Below are 21,144 nucleotides of genomic sequence, written 5' to 3'. Positions count from 1 at the left end.
AGAAATGTAGTCATTTTTTTTTTTATGATAGAATTCCCCTTCTTTTTTTTTTATTTGATGACCGTTATTTTTGCTGCCAGTCACTGGCTGTTCTGCTGTGCAGAAGCTCGGCTGATGTGTGGAGAAAATCACTCCTGCCTTTAGGCATTCAGATTTATGTTGGCATTTGAAAATAACAAGCTGTCGAATGGTTGCTATATTATTTATTTAACATAGTAATTACTGCTCGCAAATAGCCTCTTGGAAGGCTGACCATTCGCTGGATTTTTTTAATACTGCCTTTTCATAGTGATTATCAGAATGTGCTCCAGGTCAGTGGAAATGCACCATTTCCATTCAATCAAATAATAAACTAAATGAACCAACTGCCCCGGAGTCCCTAAAATGAACAGGATGGTATTCACGCAGGTTTCTGTTAAGGTCAGCTTTATAGGATGCCAACTGTCAGAGGCCACGTCTAACCTATTTGGCGCAAAATTTGCATTTGGAACAGAATAGTTTATTTTCCATTTGTCATGTCTGTTTTGAGTGGTGTGTGCGCGCCTGTGCGTAAGTATGAGTGTGTTTATGCACTTGTTCTGTTACTCATTCATTTTGCCACTGCCACTCTGTGACTGAGCAGCGTTTCACTCCGCTGATGAGTGCCAGTGGTAATGATTCATAACTTATGCAATATCTCCCCCGTGTGGCTGAGAGTGAGAATACAGGGCTGTCTCGTAAGTATCAGCACCCTGTCCGTCATAAGAGGGCAGCTTATAGGCCTATAGCCTAGCGGCTAAGTTGGTTGACTGTAGCCACAGCTGTTGGGCCCTTGAGCAAGGCCCTTAATCCCCATATTGTTCTTGGGGGGGGATTGGGCCATGCTTAGTCTAATCAACTGTGAGTCACTTTGGATAAAAGCATCACCTAAGTCGTCAATGTTGTGGTTAACTGGAGTGCCCCTGTGTCTGTGTTTCTCCTGCAGTGAATGAGATCATCGGCAGAGACATGTCCCAGTGCCCGGCCTCCCACAGCTCCACAGCAGCACACAGCCAGACCTAACGCCGCCCACAGCCACAGCCTCAACGCACTGCCAGTGCTCACCCACAGCCACAGCAGGGCCCCTCTGCTCTGAGCTCTGACACTGTGGTGGTCACCAGTGGGGCCTGATGTACAGAAGCTCCTCCTGCAGTCAGACCCCAGAACTCCCAGCAGCAGATGCAAGCACTGTAGTGAAACACACACACACACACACACACACACACACACACACACATACACACACACACACACGGGCTGGTGAGTAGTAATGGGGGAAGGTACACTGACTTGTGTGTACCTTAAGGTACGTGAAAGGCAGGGGTTCGTGGCAGCCACAGATAGATGCACATTGTGTTGCTGTGCTGTAAATGTTAGCCCGGTTCACACCATCTCCAAAAGCAGCAGGGGGAAATTCGCCCCATTTCTCCTCGTTCTCCATTTTAAGGATGTCACAGATATTTGGACTGATGTCACCACAGACCTGTGTATACTATGCAGCATTAAGTGCATTCTGGTTCAGGTGTCTCTAAGAGACGGTGTGTGTATTTCTCCCAAAAAGTGGCCGGGGGTGGGGTACTGATGGCGCCCATCGGTATTCCTGCTGTTGTTGAGACGGAAACCGTAACCAGGAAGTAGAGGATATGGGCACATGACCTTATCCAGCCCAGACAGCACTGTGTCCTGTTGGTCTGGCCTACAGGCACTCACAGTACCTGTGTGTTCTTACACAGCACAGCTGACTGCATGCCAGGTGGGGGGCTGGTTAGTGAAACACACCATTCCACCCTGTAGCTGAAATGGGCTTTGTAATATGCAACATTCCACATTTCTGATCTTCAACTTTGTAGATATACAATATATAATATTTTTCCCTTTTCCCCTAATTCAGGTAGCACAAATGCCTTATAAGCGTTTAGAAGCTTTGAACGATTGTTACATTTTATATAGCTGACGTTTGAGTTAAATAGTAATATTTAAAAATAGGAAAAATATAATAGGAAAAAAAAACATTTGTAGTTTGAGAAAAAACTTAGCTGGAGCTATTTTTATATGTAGACAAATTGGTGAGAATTTTGCAGTGCTTACGACATGCGTTGGGTGAAATGGTACTCTTCCACTGAAAATAACGCATTGATACCTGTCCGCTTCATGAAGCCAGAGATGTAGAATAAATATTAATATCCATGCGTAAATATTTGGTAACATGAGGAAGCCTGCCAGTTTGTACAGAATGGGAAATGGTATGAAAGACTGGGCCATTCAGCTCGATGATGCAATACTACTCCTGAGGTACAGGAGGACTTGTGTGCCTTGCAGAAATAAAATTAATATTGAAGTGTATATAAACCGCATATTCGATGACATCGACAATTATGCCCGTGTTATGAGCTGGGAACACGAAACAGACTTCATTGGTATACAGGAAGCGAGACGATATTTCCGCTGAACGAGGTGACACCAAGCACAAAGAACAAGCAGCCCTTTGCTTCACTCCTGAATTCATTCCGCTCTCATTCCATTTCCCGTGCTTTAGTCCAGCCCGTGACATCACGCTGGTTCTGCAGGCTGGATTAGGGTTCCATAAGACCCTGTTCCTCAAATCACACCATCCCTTTACCTGAGAGTCAGGTCTCCGTCCCTTTACCTGAGAGTCAGGTCTCCGTCCCTTTACCTGAGTTTGGCCAATCAGTAGCACTAGCTGTTCAGTTAATTACCTGGGAGAAAATGATCCCTGCTATAGGATCTGGGGGTTTGTAGCACAGGTATAATTTAATCACTGGCGGTTTTCAGGACTGGTTTGAGAAATGTCCACACTGGAGGCAAGGTTGATTCCGCTCAGGGTAGAGAGGTTCAGATTCCCAGTCCAGCTGAAACCTTTGTGAAAGGTTGTGCTAGCTTTAAGGTGGTACTGGTCTCCTGAGAGGAGACGGCAGATCGGATTGCAATATTGGCAAATGAAAGCCGGCAGGACATGACCTATGTGAAAACTGTCCAAACTATACGAGTCAAGAGCCAGGTAGAAAAAAGCGATGAACATTGTGTTCGCTAAAACTGTCATAGGAAGCCTTGGATGCAGCTTGAAATGATGAAAGATGATTAGTTGGGGCTGGGAGCAGCCTCTGTCTTTATTTATTTTTGCTGCAAATGAATTTGCTCATTCAGGGGACGCTGTACAAACGGATCTATGCAGCATCGCTTCTTCTCCGCCTTAAGCGCTTTTCATTCATTTGATAGTGATGCTGTTGCGTGTGTATTTTTCTATTTAAAATTGGTACAGAAAACTCTGGAGATGGAGCAGGGCCGACAGTATTGCAGAGGGAGTGTGGGTGGTTCTATACAATCATGTCGAAAATCACAGTGAAATGATGACGTTTTGCTATGCACTAAAACCTGTCAGATGCCTTTTAAAAGAACCTGGTTGCCTATAGATGTAGGAGCTGTATAGATGCTTTTAATATATTACCGTATAAATACGTGAGACATGTATATTCCTATATGAATAAGTTGTTTCTGTGTATCCGCCTTGTAAAGGATTCAGTGCAAGCGTCTTAATAGATTCTTGTGTTTGCGTGCGTGTGTATGTGTGTTTGTTCCAATAAACTGTAGATACATGACTGTTAAAAATCCTCTTTGAATTTCAATGGATAAAAAGCACATGACTGCATTAGGCTATGCAATCTAGGCTTGTACCACCAGGGGGTGACATGAGGCGTCACCTCATATGCATTTACTGTAATTCTTACACTTCCAGCTTATGTCCACGTATAGAAACTTGTACACATTCATAAAAACCTTTATGCCACGATTATGGTCTGTCGGATGATTTTCGAAAATTTTTAAATGATATAAATTATTGTAACGTAGCCTTAACTCGTGTCAAGCTTTAAGTCACCGGCAACTCGAATCACATGGAGGGGGTTTGGAGTTTTTTTAGGAAGGACTTTGTGCGCAGGACCGCTGGTAGCACAGGGAGAACTGCTTTAGGACTGGCACATGCCCGTCACCATGGTGACCTGGAGCTCAATCCAGTGGCCCTCGTCAGCAGTCCACCGTCCTCTTCATCATTACCAAAGACCGTTCTGATGGACAAGAACACGTTCTACAACTATATTTTTGATACTCTAAAGATGGTGGTCATTCCTAAAGGTTGGGGGGGGGAAACGGAACTAAAATAAACATTTTGTAAAATAAAGGGAAGTACAGGTCTAGAAGATGTTTACAGGGCCTTGTGTTGTAATTTCATGTACATTTTGTATTTTAACATTTTGTAATTTTTAAGAATGCAGTGCTTTTTTTGGAGATATTCAAAGGGAAAACCTTGCATCTGATGCTCTTAATTGGTCGTGTATCAATAAAAAGGAAAATGTAGAAATGGAGCCTTGTGTTTGATCTTTATGTTGTAGTGGAAGGCCGCTGTTTTAACGCTCAGTCTTGGGTATATGAATATAAATGTCCAACTACTTTTAATTTTAGCCTGTATAACAGTATTACACAGTAATCATCATTAGTCACATTCATTTTCATTTATTGCTTACATACAACACATACAGTATTTCTGAATTTTATACAAGTTTCAAACTTGTTTAAAAGAAAAAAAAAATCCTCCTTTCGACCTCCGGAGAGGAGCACGCGCTTTGTTCTGCTGAAATTGCACTCGGTAATAAAGGCACAGCGATACGAAATCAAACATCGTCCTGCTCTCGGCAGTCTGTTCGCCCCAGGAACGCACGGAACAAACATCATTCAGCGTTTGCACACAAATGAGGGACAATCTAGAGTGCTCGTGACAGCACAATCATTTGGGAATAACAAAAAAGAAAAAAAAAGCCTTTTTACAATAAATTCTGTGTAAACGATGTGCATGCAGATAAGATCATAAAGTAAACTCTTTAAAACCTAAACTATCCATTCTTATTCTTAAGGAAAGAAACAAAAAACAATGTTAAACAAATGAAAAGCTTGACAGATGAGGCACATTTGAGGCACGCTGTAGATTTTGATTCAGTAGGAGAGCACACAAGTTTTGAACTCAAGTTAAGGACTTGCAGTTGAGTTAATGCACATTCTGCATGATGGCATCATACCCTGTAACTCCTTGTAGATAACTTCCCTGCACCAAGCAACTGGACATCTTCATGCGACTAGTGTCAATCACTGCACATTTAGGTATAAACTGGATTTAATCTGCGCTTGCCAACGATCAACAGTGCTTTTGCCTTCCCCTGAAATCTGACAGGTAGTTCAATGTTGCGGTTGTTCATACATCATTAAATTAATTGTCTAAATGCTAGCTGGATGTGAGCGACCTGAAGGTCTGGAGATGAACTGCGTTCAGGAAAACCGTACGTATGGAACAGTAACTCCAGGGAGAATGGTAGTGCATGGGGGGGGGGTAAGTGTTTTGGAGGAGGTGTCATTAACCCAGCGGACGTGGTGTGGGGCCCACCGCGCGGAGCGGTCCCGGGGCCTCGGTCAGCTGCAGCAGGCCAGGTGGATGGGGTGTCCGGAGAGGGGGTGGTTGGATCGCTCGGCCACAGCCCGCCGCGCGGCCTCCTCGCTGGGGAAGGTCACCAGGGCCTCGCCGCTGCACTGGCCGCTGAAGTTGTACAACAGGAGGACGGCGTCTGGCAGGACCTGGACGAGGGGGAGGACACGAGCAGGGCAGGGCTGAGACCGCAGGCTTCACCTCCACCGGCTTTTAACGGCGGAAGGGCCGCGGTAAGAGCTATTCTCTACCACCCCCATTTAACTGACTGAGGAAATACTGAGAGGGGGGAGGGGGGGAGAGAGCACCAGGTAATAGAGGCAGGTCACAGTTTCCATAAAGTGCTCTAGAACTGTTCTCTGAAAAAGAAAAACTTGTATTTTGCCACAAGTTAATGGCCGATAAAACCCACTGTGATCGGTTTCATTTTCTTTAAGGATCTGCAACAGATGCAGTGGGTCAGAACGTCAAATGATGGATACAATTATATAGGCAGAATTACAAAAGAATCTAAATAAGGCAGAGGGGGAAAACAGGTGAGGGAGAGAGAGGAAAAAAAGATGAGCTTGTGGCACAATACACATCTTTGTGACAACGCCAAGGAAACGTCAGTGCAAATGTCTTGCAGAAGAGGGGCAATTTAATGTAGGCTGAGTATAGTATATTTTTGCAGTTGTATAAACGTATGCATGCAAGATTAATTTAAGTACATTTTTACACTGCACAGAAGTCTGATCAGTCTCATTAAGACATAGCAGAGATATAGACATCTTATACAGTTGTCCATCTGTTCAGATAAGCAGCCAACATCCCCAGGATGTTCTGTGCAGTAGGATTCTGCTCCCCATCACTGTCTGTAATTAAACCACAGAACCTCCATCAGACCAATCCTTGGATGGCTGAACTTCTGTATGATTATAAATATCCAAGCAGAGACTAGTGCACACTCAGGAATCTGGGGATTAAATAGGGTTGTTAGTGAGTAGTTAGAAGCATTAGCAATGAATCAGACTGCTACTAGAAAAAGAGGAAAACGTGCTGTAATCAGGTTAACGTAAGGGAAAAAGAGGAAAACGTGCTGTAATCAGGTTAACGTAAGGGAAAACAAGGCAATGCCCAAAAACGCATCGGCGGACATGCTGATTTGCAGGCACTGATGATTGTTGGATAGACCTCCCCACACCAGCCCAAAGCATCATGGGAAGCGCTGAGCCAGGGCTGCCATGCAGGACCTTACCTCCGCAGGCTCGTTATAGACAGAGCCACTCTTTGGGTTGGATCAGGCCACGGCCCTGATCACTCAGCTGTATCAGGCTGCTGTAGTCATCGGGAGCGTACTACAGCACAAGTTTCAACAGTCAGCACGCGGGCCTGCAGAACCCCTCTCACTCTGCATGCTTTTATCCACATATTATATGTACACACACACACACACACACACACACACACATCACTCCACTCCATATACATACACTCTTGCTAGGTTTTGCTGGACACTTGTAAGCTGCTAGTGCAGCAGACCACAGTAATCAGATTATGCACTGTACACAAGAAAGTAGCCTTGTGGCTAAGGTACTTGACTGGGACCTGGAAGGTTGTTGGTTCAAGCCCTGGTTTAGCTACGATACCATCCGTCACAGTTGTCGGGCCCTTGAGGAAGGCCCTTAAACCCACATTGTTCCAGGGAGGATTATATGCTAAGTCGCAAGTGGCTTCAGATAGAATAATGTGTTATTTAGCTGGCGCTTCCATTTAAGTAAACACTGGGGCAGGGAAACGGTGGAGGGGAGAAGGGGCAGATGGGGCCGGTGCTCACCTGGTAGCCCTGGAAGAAGCTGAGGATGTCCTTGACGCCGGTGTTGTAGGGCAGGCCCTGCATCCTGACCAGGGCTCCGTGCTGGGGCAGCATGGGAGGGGCGGGCGGGGCCGCCACTGCGGCCGTCATGGCACCAGGGGGCGCCGCAAAGTAGCTCACCGTGGAGGGGGAGACAGGGGGGCTGGGGCAGGTGGACACATACGCGTAAGCGCCCCCCATCTCATAAATAATATATTACAAACTATAATACATACTGTCTTTCATACCTCTATTTGCCTTTGCTCAGGCCCAGTTTAGAGCATGAAGTGGAGGACATATGAAAAGCATAAGTCTCTGTGAGTGAGAACTGCACTGCCGCCGTTTGAGCATACGCTCTAATGTTAAGGATCCTGTTGCTAAGCCTCCCTCAAAGATCCGGCAACGAATGTTATGAAAGGGCCGAAATGTCAGTGTATTTCCCTGGCTGGTATTGGATTTCTCTGGATTTAACGAGCTACCACTCTAGTTAATGCCTCATCATGCTGTAGAGGGAACAGCTTTAGACAACCAGCTCCCAGAACTATGGTTCTGAGCAGTGCATTTCAGAAAGCTGGGGTACTCTACCCTGGACCTGAATGCTTTCTGCATCAGAAGGCACTCGAAGCACTATCAATTATCAACCATCTGATCATTGCCTCTATTCTTCCAGTATAACTGCTCTCCCAACCTCTGTGTTACTGTTTCAGGTCTAGACTAAACCCACCAGCTCCAGGACCACATTTAATGAGTCCTGCTCAAAAGTGGCCCAAAAGCCTGGTCCTAGAGAGCCAGACATTTCTGCTGGTTTTAGAATTCAGACCCAGGCTAGACTGCATGCATGAGTAGATTCATGAACCTTGTAGATAAACTACTTCAGTGAAAAAGCCCAAAGGCTGCATCTGTCCAGGCTGGGGACCGCGGCTCAGAAGGACTCGTGCGGCTCCTCACACGGCCGTGGGCTCACCTGGGGTAATAGGCGGTGTAGTTCATGTTCATGTTCATGTAGAGCTGGGCGTGGGACTGGGGTGGGTAGAAGGCCAGGGCAGGGGCAGCGCTGTGGGTCGGGGGCTGGGGGGCACGCGGTGTGGCCAGCAGGGGGGGCTGGTACAGGGCTGCCTCCGCGGGCAGCAAGGCGGCAGAAGCAGGGTATGCAGCGTAGGCTGGGGGAGACAGGCCTGTGAATGGGGAGACGGCAAAACCCTCATGATACTGCACACTATTGAGTCTACATGATACTCTACAGCACACTACTGACTCTACAAGCTACTCTAGAGCACATTATGGACTATACAGACTCAAAACAGCATAGATACACCCGACTGACAGATAGCAGCAGATTCAGGCCTGAAATACAGAATAACACAGTAGGTTGCCAAGAATGGGTTTAGAGCTGCATGTTTGGGATCAGTATAAACACACAGGCGCAGTCCATCTGGAGGTATTTACAGACAAACAGGCTGCATCAGCACGTGGGTGCCCTGGTCCCTCCCGCAGGAGGGCAACGTTGACACAGCAGAGGTGACCTTAGAGAGGTGGACCATTTCCCCTAATCAGTCAGCGTCCACTTCACTCTATAAGCAAACGTTTACCTGGCAGATCCGAACCGCCTTCCAGGCACTTACCGACGCCGATTACGACGAGACAAAAGCAGTATCTTTATGCAAATAGCAGCAAGACTTTATTCAGTACTGCACATTTCTCATCTATCATTTTGCGATTGTTCAAAAGGTGGTCACATTGTGCGCCGGATGATAAGGAATCTTATCTATATAAACCTATACAGCGAAGGAAGAGCAAACATACCATGGAGTACAGTCACTGACTCAATTCCACCTCTAGTACTGTGCAGCCTCCAGATGAAATGCTTGGCTGCCGAAACCTTAATATTCTCCTACTGAGAACGTAGAGCATCATAATGTTTGTGCCCACAATTATGTGTATTTGCTCAGCCAAGCAGCCCTCGGCTTAATACATTGCATCTAAAACCAGAGAACCCAGAGGACCTACATGGCAGCTTGCAGGGTGGGGGAGACAGGCCACTGCGGTTGAGCGTGCCCCCCATTAGCACGAAGCTCATCTCCTCTGCCGAACACTGGAACACCTCCACATAGCGGTCCTTCATCATCTTCTTGTGGCACTTTTGAGCCAGCATGAATGCCCGGTCCGAGGACTTCATCTGGATGAAGGCGTCTCCGGAGGGGCGGCCCTGGGAGGGGGTGAGACCCGGGTTAGTGCAGGTTCAGGGCAGTGCAGATCCCGGTCAGCTAGTGTGAGGCATGGGTGCATCTCCATGGATCACAAGACGACGCTCGGGAGAGTGATGGAGATGTCTCTTGGACACCGCACTGCAGAGTTGGTGTGAGTGAAGGAAGGGTTTGGATACGGGAGACTGACAGTGTTAATGACTGCGAGGGAAGGGTTTGGATAACAGGCAGTGTTAATGAGAGTGACTAAAGACTTTTGGATATGCAAGATGGACAGTGTTAATGAGTGTGTAGGAAGGGTTTGGATCAGGCAGTGTTCATGAGTATGAAAGAAGGGTTTGGATCAGGCAGTGTTCATGAGCATGAAAGAAGGGTTTGGATCACAGGCCGTGGTAGTCAGTCACACCTGCTGGTTGAGCACCATATGGACGCCGTGGGGCTTGATGTCGATGGCGTGTTCACCCATGAACTCCAGGATGTCCTCTATGGCAGCGGTGTAAGGGAGCCCCCTCAGCCTCACGCAGTCCCGGCAGCTGCTGGAGGTGAGGAAGGGTGGGGTGGCCAGCACGGGCATGGACACTATGGGGGGCGGGGGCAGCGTGGAGATCAGAGGGGTGGACATGTAGCGGTTCAGAACCTGATGGGAGACAGGGACAGATGGAGACCAGTCATGTCTTCGCTCGGTTCAGACGGAGGAATGCAAACCAGCATCACTGAATTATGTACACACTGTTTAGAGTATCTCCGTTCTACCAAGTGTGTTCCACAAAGGCTGCAGTGATGGTGAAAATGTAACTGCTCAGTCAAACCGGTGCCGGTTCATTTCACAGAGTGCTAATGAGTAGTGAGACTGGGGAGGGTACCTGCTGGACCTCTGCAGCAGTGCTGCGGAACAGCTCGATATATCTCTTGCCCAGGATGTGCTTGTGCTTCTTCAGGGCGTTCTGGGCGTACTCCTCGCAGGCGAAGAGCACGAAGGCGTCTCCGGTGGGGCGCCCGTCGGGGTACTTGACGAAGAGCAGCCCCTCGCTGCCGTCGGTCACAGGGCTCTCCGGCCCCAGGAAGCCCAGCACGTTCTCGGGGGTGGCCGTGAAGGGCAGCCCGCGCATGCGGATGATCACCTGGTTCTCCTTGGACAGGAACTGGGCCACTTCATTGGAAGTGCCTGGACAGGAAAAGGAACCAATGGTAAGTATTGTCATTGGCCGTGCAACCTCTAATACGAGCAGTATTAGCAAAAACATCTGTAGTAAACGTCATAATTTTAGATGAACCACAGTATTGTTTTCTTGGAAAGAACAATTATTGCTACATAACACTCAGGTATGTTAAATATCAAATGTACAACAGGAACACAAGTATTTCCTAACCAATGGTAAGTATTGTCATTGGCCGTGCAACATCTCCCAGGCTCTACTGCACATAACCTCAGACCTCACAGTGTCACAAGAGCGGTTTCCTAACATTGTCTTTTCTTTCATCTCGTCTGCAGAGCTCATGACTTGAAGGACCATTCAGTCTCACAACGAGCTGCAGAAACTTGTTTCAGTTTGAATGGAATGTGAAAGTATTATTGTAAATGTGTGATGTTTTTAAAGGACACAAAAGGGCAAGGTTCTTTCCCAGCATGAACTAGCTGTTCATTTCACGTTGCTCAGTGCTTGCTCAAATTTGAGGGATACGAGCAGTATTAGCAAAAACATCTGTAGTAAACGTCATAATTTTAGATGAACCACAGTATTGTTTTCTTGGAAAGAACAATTATTGCTACATAACACTCAGGTATGTTAAATATCAAATGTACAACAGGAACACAAGTATTAATAAACAATTAACATTACTGGATGTCAGTTAAACAATTTTAAAATTACCAATATATTCCATAACTAATGTATTTCTACCATCCCTAGTTTCTTATGAATGTCCTTTCACGGCAGACCCCCCGACAGTCTCGATAAGGGCCTGTGAAGTAACCTGCTCTCTATCCCTTTGTGGTCCCTTTGTCTGTGGTCAGACCTGCGCTATTCGCTGGTCGGCTGCCCATTCAGGACGGCGTGCACCAGCTTCCTTCACTGGCTGCACCAGAGGCTGCTGGGAACAAGCGTGCCGCTGTTTTCTGGGGTAAAGTTTCCTCGAGTACCTGCCATAGGTCAACGAGGAGACCTCTCTCACAAAGAGCCATTCTCTCACAGCTTAAGATACAGAACCCAAACAAGGCAGATGCACAATCCCAGATCACATGCGAAGGAGCTCCGGGCCTCATGATTTCATCACAAGCAATCAAGCGAAGGATATGATAATTTACTTTAAATTACTTTAACAGATAAATATGAAAACAAAAAAAAAATCTAACCTCCTGCTATCTTCAAGAATTCTTCTCCAGTCGCCTTGTAGACCTGCAATGGTAAGTACAGAAAACATTTTTTATTATGTTTTTTTCTACACAATGTAGAAAATGTGTAAATCACAAAGTTTCAGCCTACATTTAACTCATCTATTGTGATTTTATGTGGGCAATGACATTATCAAGAGGACCCCCATGTTTGACACTGGAGGTTTGTCAGCAATCAACACGTGAGTTTTGACAGTTTTGCCACTGACATTCTCATATGTCTGCAGTAATTAATAAAAGTATAATATAATGAACAGCATTTGATTAAATGTATGACTTCAAGAGCAGAGCGTGGGCCCAACACTACTGCTGCCGTATGTGCAGAACTGAGTTCTGAAAGTAAACAACTCCCGCCAGTATTTTGTTCTGATCAACTGGAGTTGCAAATTATCACAATTATTCAGCCAGGGAGGTATAGACACACATTGCGAGACTTTTACTTTCTGACCCCTGGACTTCCCACCACTGGTGCAGAAGAATCAACTTTCATTAGAGCTGGAATTGAATGTGAACTAGCTTCAATGTGAAATGGAGTGAAGGCATTTTCCTTCAGTAAGACGAGGTGTAGAGGTGGTCTGCAGAGGGGGCTTACTTCGATGTAGCGGCTCCCCATGTGGTGTTTGTGGCGCTCCAGAGCCAGGTCTCTGTGCTCAGGGCTAACGAAGCGCACCAGAGCCTCTCCGTTCCTCCTGCCCTGAGCATTCAGGCACAGGGCCACACCACCCCTGAAACGCACATACACACACATTTTACTTTCTGTCAACCTTCCCAGAAGATTTGGCACAGTTCAATTAGGATTGAAAACGCATCCTTCAAAACAGTACATCAATGATAACCCAATGACCACCAATCTCTAAAAGTACAGTAATGCCACACTCCTTACACACAGCCTTTATGAAAATAGTGTAGTTGCAGGATTTCAAATATCAATGTTGATATCAATGCCAACATGGGTGTTTTCTACTTTTCTCTTACTTGGCAATGTTGATGCCCTTGAAGAAGCGGGCTATGTCTTGGTCAGATGACTGCCATGGAAGTCCTCTGGCTCGGATGACCGTCTCGCTGTCCACCGCCTCGGTCTTACTGCTGCAGGGAAACACAGACAGTCAGCAGGGCCCTGTTCATTCTGTCCAGGTGTGTGATCATGCTTCAACAGACTACAAGATGTGAACAAATGATATTGCAGCCTTCAGTAGATTTAGATTGAGGATTCAGAACTAAATCCAGAGTGTTTGAAAACAGCACACGTGTATTTTATGATTGAACAATGATCTGGAGGATTGGTAGTGATCCATACGGTTAGGGATAATTAAAGGTTTGTTGATTCATTCTGTCAGACATAGACTTAAGTAATGTACATGATACAGATAAGATCATAAGTTTGTGGAATAGAATTTGGGGCAAAACAGTCTTAATTATGTGGCAATTCAGCTGTTCATTTTTAGCAGTTGAGCACATTGAGAATTTTAATGCTAGGCTAAAATTGTTACTAGCAGCAATCCGTACAACCATTCCTTATCCTCGAGTGTTAATTAAGGGAAGGAAAAGTCTCAGGAACAGGATCAGAACATGTAAAATTTTTATTTTAAATCATGTTTCATAGTTACCATGCTCCCGATTCAAATTTGTACTTCACCGTTTCATAGCAGGTGAATTTGTGATCTGGGGAGAAAAGAAATTATTTGCATTATATCCTTTTTTTTTTTTTTTTTTTTTATACATAACTTTTTTATATTCACATTTCTGGCTTTATAATTTATATACAAGTTCACTGGCTGTTGTACCATGGTGAGACCATTTAATCATTGGTGGGAAATGTACAGTAAATGCATTTTAAACCCTCATGGTATTGCTTCATATGGTAAACAAACATCAGTGCAGTTTGAAAAGCTGAAACACTTTCAATCATTATCCTGCACTGTAGTTACATGAGCAGATAAGTGGGGCGAGAGCAGGGTTACTCTGAACAGACTGTGATGGGAGCTGTACTTACTGTAGGGTTCAGACAGGAGGCACAGAATCAGCAGAACCATGCTCCTCACCTCCTGCACCCCCACCACCTGCTCCACCAGCGCAGGGATACCCACGTCTGCACAGCCAGTCAAGGGAAATGCATCAGGCAGCACCTTACCAAACAACAACAACAACAACCACCCCTGCGGTCTACCGCATAGAGAACCTGGCAAAGGAAGGATACACTCCAACATGGAGGACAGGGTCAGGTCCTTCGCTGGGCCGTCGTTCGGACAGCATTTCTGAAACTCTTTCTTCAGGTCCACAAAAGAATAAAAACAGTCTGGAAGAAGCAGGTTCTGGAAGAGAGACAAGGTATGGGTTCCAGTTCTGTCTCCATTAATAATGAGGCTGGTGCCTCTCAGTCAGTCATTGCATCATGCACTGTTTGTTATGTTTATGTGCTTCACACAAAGCTACATCAGATTAGCTGAAGGGGATCCAGTTAAACTGGATGAATTATAGCTCCAAACATCAGCTAATTGAGCTTTAGCATTGCACCCAATGCCACACAAAGACACCTGTGAGTAAAAAAAACATGCAGGTTAGGCTACGTTGGGGATATTAACAGGGTGTACCCTGTGTAAATAAAAAGGTTAAAAAAAATATATTAAAAATAATTTCTCACATCAGTATCCTTTAATTTACAGCATTCTAGTTCCACATAGTGTACTCATACATTTAATGCAAATAAGTGTTTAAAAAGCTAGCTTTAAGTAGAAAGCACCCAATCTTCTTTTGGTTAACTGAAAGTCAGTATAAACCTGAGACGATCAGAAAGAAGACCAGGGTCAGAAGTAAAACTCTGGGTCACGTCCCAGCCTACATCAAACCCACAGGCTCACGTACCTTTTTGGAGGCTTCGGGGTGAAATGCCTGCCTAACGATCAGAGGCCCGTCCACACAGAGCGTGTAGGAGCTTCTCCCCAGGGCCTTGAGCTCACTGGAGACAGACTGCTGGAACTGGGGGGGGTGGGGAGACACAAGAGGGCACAGGTGCTGTCACACGCAGTGGAGAGGTCTGGCTGCGGGCCACTTCTGTCATTCACAAGTCGGTTTTGTGTTCGAAGACCGAACGTAGCGACGCACTCGAGCACAGATTTTATTTTCTCCGGCTGGTTCTCCCTTACCACAAAACACAATCCCCCTCCTGCAAACTCATCCAATTATTATGACTCACAGACATGAAAGAACATGTATTTTCAACTTAATTTTTATATTTGCATATAAACAGCCAAAGAAAACAAACACCAAGTTATTAAGCCCATTTTATTCAGGTGAGATTTAATTTTAAAATTAGAAAAATCCTAAAAGTGAGAATGTTTTTATTATGCCATCTAGTCTTTTGGACACCAATATGCTTAGGTAAGCAATGTGGCTTTAACATTTTAACCCGTGATTGGTGTGTCTGCCTGGTGCGCTTGACAACAGCCCACCATTTTACAGTTTCTTCTAAACTGGCTCTACTGGGTTCTGTTCTGGACCTTTAAAGTTTACTATAACAAATTGAGCCTGTTCTTTAATAGCTACAGCAGTATGTGTGTGTGTGTGTGTGTGGGTGCACATGCGCACACGGCTCTTGGAAGTGACAGAGACAGAGGTCTGGTTTGACAGGTTTACTGTTTTTGAAAGACGCAGGTAGACGGACTGGTTTGAGTGCTAATCATCCATATCAGGGTTTGTCATCAGCACAAAAGATGGCAGTGCAGGCAAGTGGAGGTGACCGCAGGAGCAAAGCGTTGAAAAACACGGGGCACGCTGTAAACAAATCCACATCGGTCGGATGATGGCACACGCTGGTGCATCACGAGACCGCAGACTCCCCCATGGAGCTGTGTTTAGTGGTAACCATCCCCTTTCACGGAGCTGTCCACATTAACTGCTTTCTTCCCATCACCTTGGCTCAGTCCTTTAACAAAGGATCCAGACTAACCATACAGGTTAGGATTAAGGTAGCAGTTAAACAAGAATTTCCCCTGAGGGTTTAGCATGATTTTAATTTTCTGTCCAGTATTCATAGCCTTTCAGTTGGAACTGCATATGGAGCAGATCGTTGCGGTCTTGGGGTTTAACACGCTATGCTAATCTGATTTCCACCCATTAAGATAAGCTTCAAATCATATATGGAAATAATCACTTTCAAAAAAAATAAATCTATGCCCTTGAAACCATGAAGAATTATGAGAAACTAGGATGTCATCGCACACTGGAGACAACCAATCATTTTCAGTGAATAAGTCACCCCAAAGCACAAGTTAGCACTCGCTCTGAAGAGAGAGAAGATATGCACAACTATCAGCTGTGAAGGATTGCATGCCATTTCATGAAAGGTTCTGGACAGTATAAACGTTTTGCCCTGAAAACTACATAGGCAATTGGATTAACCAGGGACAATATGTTTAAAAAAAATGTTTTGTATCATAAAAATTGGGATAAAGGCACATGCATTGAGCCTGTGAGCCAAGTGAGGGGGATCTTCCCAAATGTGACAGCTTGCATGCAGGACGGTTTGATTCGGTGATTTCCTCCTTCTGCATGTTTGGATTCAAATGATACATTTGGCAAACAGTTTCGTCCTAATATTTCAGCGAAACAAAAAGTGTTGTTTTCAGTACATGTGACCTCACTCATCTCGAGGCTTGTGAGTGAAGCTCCAGTCTTCTGTTCCTCCCAACAGGACAGACTGGTAGGACTGGACTGGGCTCTTGCGTTACTGTTGTGACATAGAGCACTGCCTGGTGTCTCAGTTACTCATTGACAGGCTGTGTTACCATACTGAACTGAAGCTGGTCACTCCCTTTAGAGTATGCTCCGAGTATCACCATAAATACAGTCCGAGCAGATAACAGCGCAGCATTAAGGCCAACACAACATGTGCCCGAGATGATGCACCTGATTTGCAATGGCAGAACTGGCACCCAAGGGCAGCTCCCCTTGTGAGAAATGTCTGGGAACTGTTTGCGAAACAGCACAAGATTCTGACAAAGAACACAAAATAAAATAGGAGCAGTGCGCCACACCTTTTTCTCAAGTTAAGAACATGTCTGATATTTGCCCTCAGGGCAATACCATCCACACCTTCACAAGAGTATTTCTGATTTCTAAATCACGCCCAAAGTGTCCTGGTTCATACCTTAAGCAATAAGCATGTACTCGCATTCATCTACAAAACATTTGTTTCTTGATAAATAAAATATATATAAAATAAGCTCTGCACATTGTCATGTTATGGATTCTAACTAACACCTTTTGAATATCACATGTTTCTGGTTCACTGGAGAGCAACATTCTGAAAATGCTTTGGATACTACTGCTTCGAAACATAATTGGACAGTGCACTCGGCTACACACACAAAAGCCAAGACGACACATAAATCACTTTGATGTTCAGCGATTCACTTCACGAGAACAATTTTTCACAGAATGTAAAATACATTGATGAGGACAAATAGAGCTACCTAACCAGTTAAGTGTTTACCATACCAAGCTCACAGGCAGTGTGGATTCCTCTGTTGAATAAGATGTGGCTACAATCACATGGTGTTGAATAACACCCCGTCAGTGTTTGTTTAAGTTTCTTTTTGCATTGAAACCTGTGGAACCCCGCCTTGCACAATCACTTGGAGGATTTGAACAAGGACCACAATGGTTTGAAAAGTAAAGTGGCACACCTACTTTCCCCTTTAGTGGACTTGTCAAAAGTACGGTCTACATTGGAAAGGCTGATGAAAACCCAGAGGTTTGCAGACAGAAAAGCACTGCACACATTGCTATTGCCGAAAAATGCCAAAGAGAATAGGGGTCAAGGCTTTGAGATTGACAGCACTCAAGATATATATAAAATAAAAATAAAGAACATGTACCATATAGCTTCAAACGTGAGGGATGTTTTTAAAACAAAAATCCAAAGGTCCCGTGATAATTGATGGAAAGTAATTTACAGTATTTAGACTGGGTTTCTAAAACCGATCAATCAATCTGCATTCTTTAGGAAGCATTTTCATGTGAAACATTGAGCTGGGCCCATGCCGCATCTCCAGAGGAAACCGGGGGAGAGGAGCAGATCTTCTGCCCCTGGTGTGACTGATGATTGGCTGTCCTGGATGGGGCCATTCTCGCTGTGGCATGGTTCACATGTTTGCATTGCGAGGATAGGCCGCGGTGTTGGAGTGTGTGTTCGTATGAGGGGGTCATACTGAGATAAGGCAGCAGGAACTGCCAGTTCTCCAGGGCGTTAAAGTGACAGAACTATGGAACCAAACATAGAAAAGGGTTCTTTGGCTTCCGCTAGATTGAACCATTCTCCCTGAGAAAGAGCCTTAGAACTAGATCGGGGTTCTCTATGGCAGCGCTACTCAACTCCACGTCCTGCGGGCCGCAGTGTCTGCAGGCATTTGCTTTAACCGTGCACTAAACCACCTGATTTCACTAATTAGCGCATTATCTTAACCAAGCAGGTCAAATAATTAGTGAAATCGGGTTGTGTAGGGTGGTCGGAGCAAATACCGCAAGAGTCGAGTAGCGCTGTCAGAGGAACCCTATGGAGAGAGTGCAGCCAATGAGGTGCAGTGCCATGCTGTGTCAGTCTATGCTGTCCAATGAGATCAGTCTATGGCATGTCATGCCCACAGGACCAGCCAGTCCCTCCTCCTCAAGGCTGCCAGCCTGCTGCAGTGGCATTTTCACAGGCTGATGTGCAGTAGCAGGTGAGCAGTGAAAACCAAGATTGAAATGAAGTGCCACTGCTAATCAAACTGCCTTCCTAACAAGGGAGAGTTATGTAAATCTACAGAAGTAACAAAACCCTCCAGTTCATTTTCCGATTTGGAAAATTGAGTAACTAGTACGGTACACTAATACAACTGAGCTAAAACATTGCAAAAAGAACAGACCAAGAGATGATGGTGACAGTCTTCTAGTGAAATAATATGATGTTTCTGTTTAAAAAGCAAACTCAAACCATGCAAAACTGAACACAACAAGCACTCCATATGCATGCTTTGACAACAGTTACATACCATATGTGCAATTTCAAACTTTGCAGATCTGGTTCTTTCTGCATGGGATAGAATACTTTGAGAAATAAGGTTTGATGAATTTCATGATTTGACAATGCACAGCATAACTCAATGCGAATCCAGTAAAGGGCTGAAAAAGTATTTCTTTCACGAAACGCAGGGGAAAGGAAATGTATCCTGCACACTACTTGCAATATTCTGTGACAACACCTTTCATAAACCTACCTGCGCAGTTAGCCTACTGAAGAGCAAGCACCAAAGTTCCTATCCTGGTTGTAAAAAGTAGCCTTTTGCTAAAAAGGCCCCAGAAAACAACTACCCTAGGTCCAGCAGACTTTGTTACCCCCCTCCAGTTGAGCTGCAATTAACAGAAGGGCGTGTTCCCAGGTAAACATTCCGCCTTCCAGATGTCTGCTCAGCGCACCAACCTGTGACAAGACCGGACGTGCTGGTTTCCCTCTCTCCCTCTCCCCTGGCTGCAGTTCACAAACCACCCATTCTGGGGTTAACCAACCCTCTCCACCAGCTAGCTAACTGACATAATAATTACACAGTTAACTCTAATCTTAAATCAGTTAAATCTAATCGAATTCTTCGGTAGTCATTGAACCATTTCACTCAGACCACAATGGTTTAAGAATGTGGTCATGTGTAAGAGCAAACATTATAATAATAGCATGTAAATAACAGAATAACACAGCATAATAATGTTATTGAATGAGTGAAACATTTACGTGCAAATTCAATTGTGCTTAACAGCAAAATGGTTTTAAATATAAATGCTCCTCACTGATCGGGGCAATACATGCGTATTTAAGACATCAAGCTATTTGAGGGTTGGTTCATTTTTATTTTGGTTTTCAAACACCAACCGAACAGACACTCCCCACTTTGTTGTTTTCAAAGTAACAGCACATGCGTCAATTTAATGAGGTATGTGTGCAGGTGACACAAAGAGACAAACAAGCACCACTTCTTTGGAATTCAAAGCAAAATTGCAATTACTGAAAACGCAACTCACCTGTTGCAAGGCGCCGTCCAGAGGTTCGGCCTTGCAGAGTTCCTCCCAAGTCAGTCCCGTCTCCTCCTTACATTGGTCTGTCAATTCCAAACTGTCTGGCTTTACAAGACACCTATGAAGTTTCCCCACCTGTTAAAAGAGCTATAATTTAACGGCGTGTTGTTTTTGACACAGCCTTGTAACACCATAAAGTGTGTCAGGAACACAAATGTCGCCGTAAAACGTCCATATAAGCCTTCTACACACCTACGCCATAAGCACACGGATTCCCTTTCAAAAAAAGACGCACACATTATTACACAATTAACGTAGCACTCGCTAGCAAAGCAGTAGTTAATTGTCAACGCGAAGTTGCTAACCTCATGGTGTTTCCAACAAGCTTCTCATACTACCAATAAGGTACGCTTTCTAATAGTCTGATTTCCCATCTTCGTTATAGTGACATAATGAGGATGGTTTAAATGAACAAAAATGTTTTTGTTTTTTAAACAAATAGGTAATTATGGTACAGTAGCCTGTTGTTACGCTATAAATTTGTGCCGCAATAGTTGAAAGGGTACCTTGTTGATAAATATGCCAGCTGTCAAGCTAAAGTTTAAGCAGCCAATGCAGGATGTTACAATCCTTTATTAGGCATATGGCATACAACACTTGTTCTAGATAAACCTTAATCGGGTTGGAAGGTCCGTACCTTTTTTTCATGTAGATCCACAATTTGCCACACCAAGAGAATTATTTCCCTCTCATCCGAACCCAGTTTACCCCCATTTGCACCAGCTGTTGCCCCAAAGAACACCACCAGAGTATCACTGTGCGAAGCCATCAGGGACCACAAGGGTAAAAACTACAATTAAAAGCAAAGATCAAACAAAAATAACACGAGGGTTCACCTTTTTCCAAGTGAAAAGAGAAACAACAAAAGAGCTGGAAATTCAGGCTAATTGAAGTAAACGAGAAGAAAGGAAGTTAATTTTGAAAGAGGAGAGGACAGAGATTGTGCTCGGAGACGCTACCTGGTCCAGAACTCGTGTGTGCTCTTTCCAGAGTTACTGGTCAAACTGGTAAATGAGGGTGGGAAAATCCGGGTTTCTTTAACGCCAGCACCATAACAAGCCTCTGAGTCTTTTTTTCTCTTTCTCTTTTTTTCAAGTTACCT

General features: G+C 44.8%; 2 protein-coding genes across 4 annotated transcripts in view; one reads left to right on the top strand and one right to left on the bottom strand.

The window, feature by feature from the left end:
- Positions 1-4,397, top strand: part of nfatc3a (nuclear factor of activated T cells 3a) — a 62,434-nt gene extending 58,037 nt beyond the window's left edge. For both annotated transcript variants that reach the window (XM_061221294.1, XM_061221295.1), the window contains exon 10: positions 965-4,397. In XM_061221294.1, the coding sequence (XP_061077278.1) occupies positions 965-1,041 (77 nt within the window). In that variant the 3' untranslated portion in view covers positions 1,042-4,397. The remainder of the gene's footprint in view (positions 1-964) is intronic.
- Positions 4,398-4,525: 128 nt separating this feature from the next.
- Positions 4,526-21,138, bottom strand: LOC133111314 (epithelial splicing regulatory protein 2). 2 transcript variants are annotated; one of them, XM_061221522.1, is made up of 17 exons: positions 21,002-21,137; positions 20,680-20,832; positions 19,989-20,117; positions 14,799-14,912; positions 14,134-14,248; positions 13,930-14,025; positions 13,544-13,598; positions 12,912-13,022; positions 12,529-12,661; positions 11,898-11,940; positions 10,408-10,709; positions 9,951-10,181; positions 9,348-9,546; positions 8,305-8,515; positions 7,323-7,503; positions 6,744-6,843; positions 5,518-5,655 (listed from the first exon to the last, which is right to left on the bottom strand). In XM_061221522.1, the coding sequence occupies exons 2-16, from the start codon at positions 20,809-20,811 to the stop codon at positions 6,757-6,759; spliced, it is 2,139 nt and encodes a 712-aa protein (XP_061077506.1). In that variant the 5' UTR covers positions 20,812-20,832; positions 21,002-21,137; the 3' UTR covers positions 5,518-5,655; positions 6,744-6,756. The 2 variants fall into 2 exon arrangements, with proteins under 2 accessions (XP_061077505.1, XP_061077506.1); XM_061221521.1 differs by lacking the exon at positions 6,744-6,843 and having other exon boundaries at positions 4,526-5,655; positions 21,002-21,138.
- Between the last annotated feature and the right edge of the window lie 6 nt (positions 21,139-21,144).

The sequence above is a fragment of the Conger conger genome, chromosome 15 (genome assembly GCF_963514075.1).
Source record: "Conger conger chromosome 15, fConCon1.1, whole genome shotgun sequence".
Classification (NCBI taxonomy): domain Eukaryota; kingdom Metazoa; phylum Chordata; class Actinopteri; order Anguilliformes; family Congridae; genus Conger; species Conger conger.
This window is presented reverse-complemented; position numbering and strand designations above follow the sequence as displayed.

Excerpts from the sequence above, each read along its gene's own strand:
- LOC133111314 (XM_061221521.1), bottom strand. The coding sequence starts at position 20,811 with ATGGCTTCGCACAGTGATACTCTGGTGGTGTTCTTTGGGGCAACAGCT. Across the intron at positions 9,547-9,950 it reads ATATGGTGCTCAACCAGCAG|GGCCGCCCCTCCGGAGACGC; the intron begins GTGTGACTGACT and ends ACCCCCTCCCAG. Across the intron at positions 8,516-9,347 it reads CCCACCCTGCAAGCTGCCAT|GCCTGTCTCCCCCAGCCTAC; the intron begins GTAGGTCCTCTG and ends CCCCATTCACAG.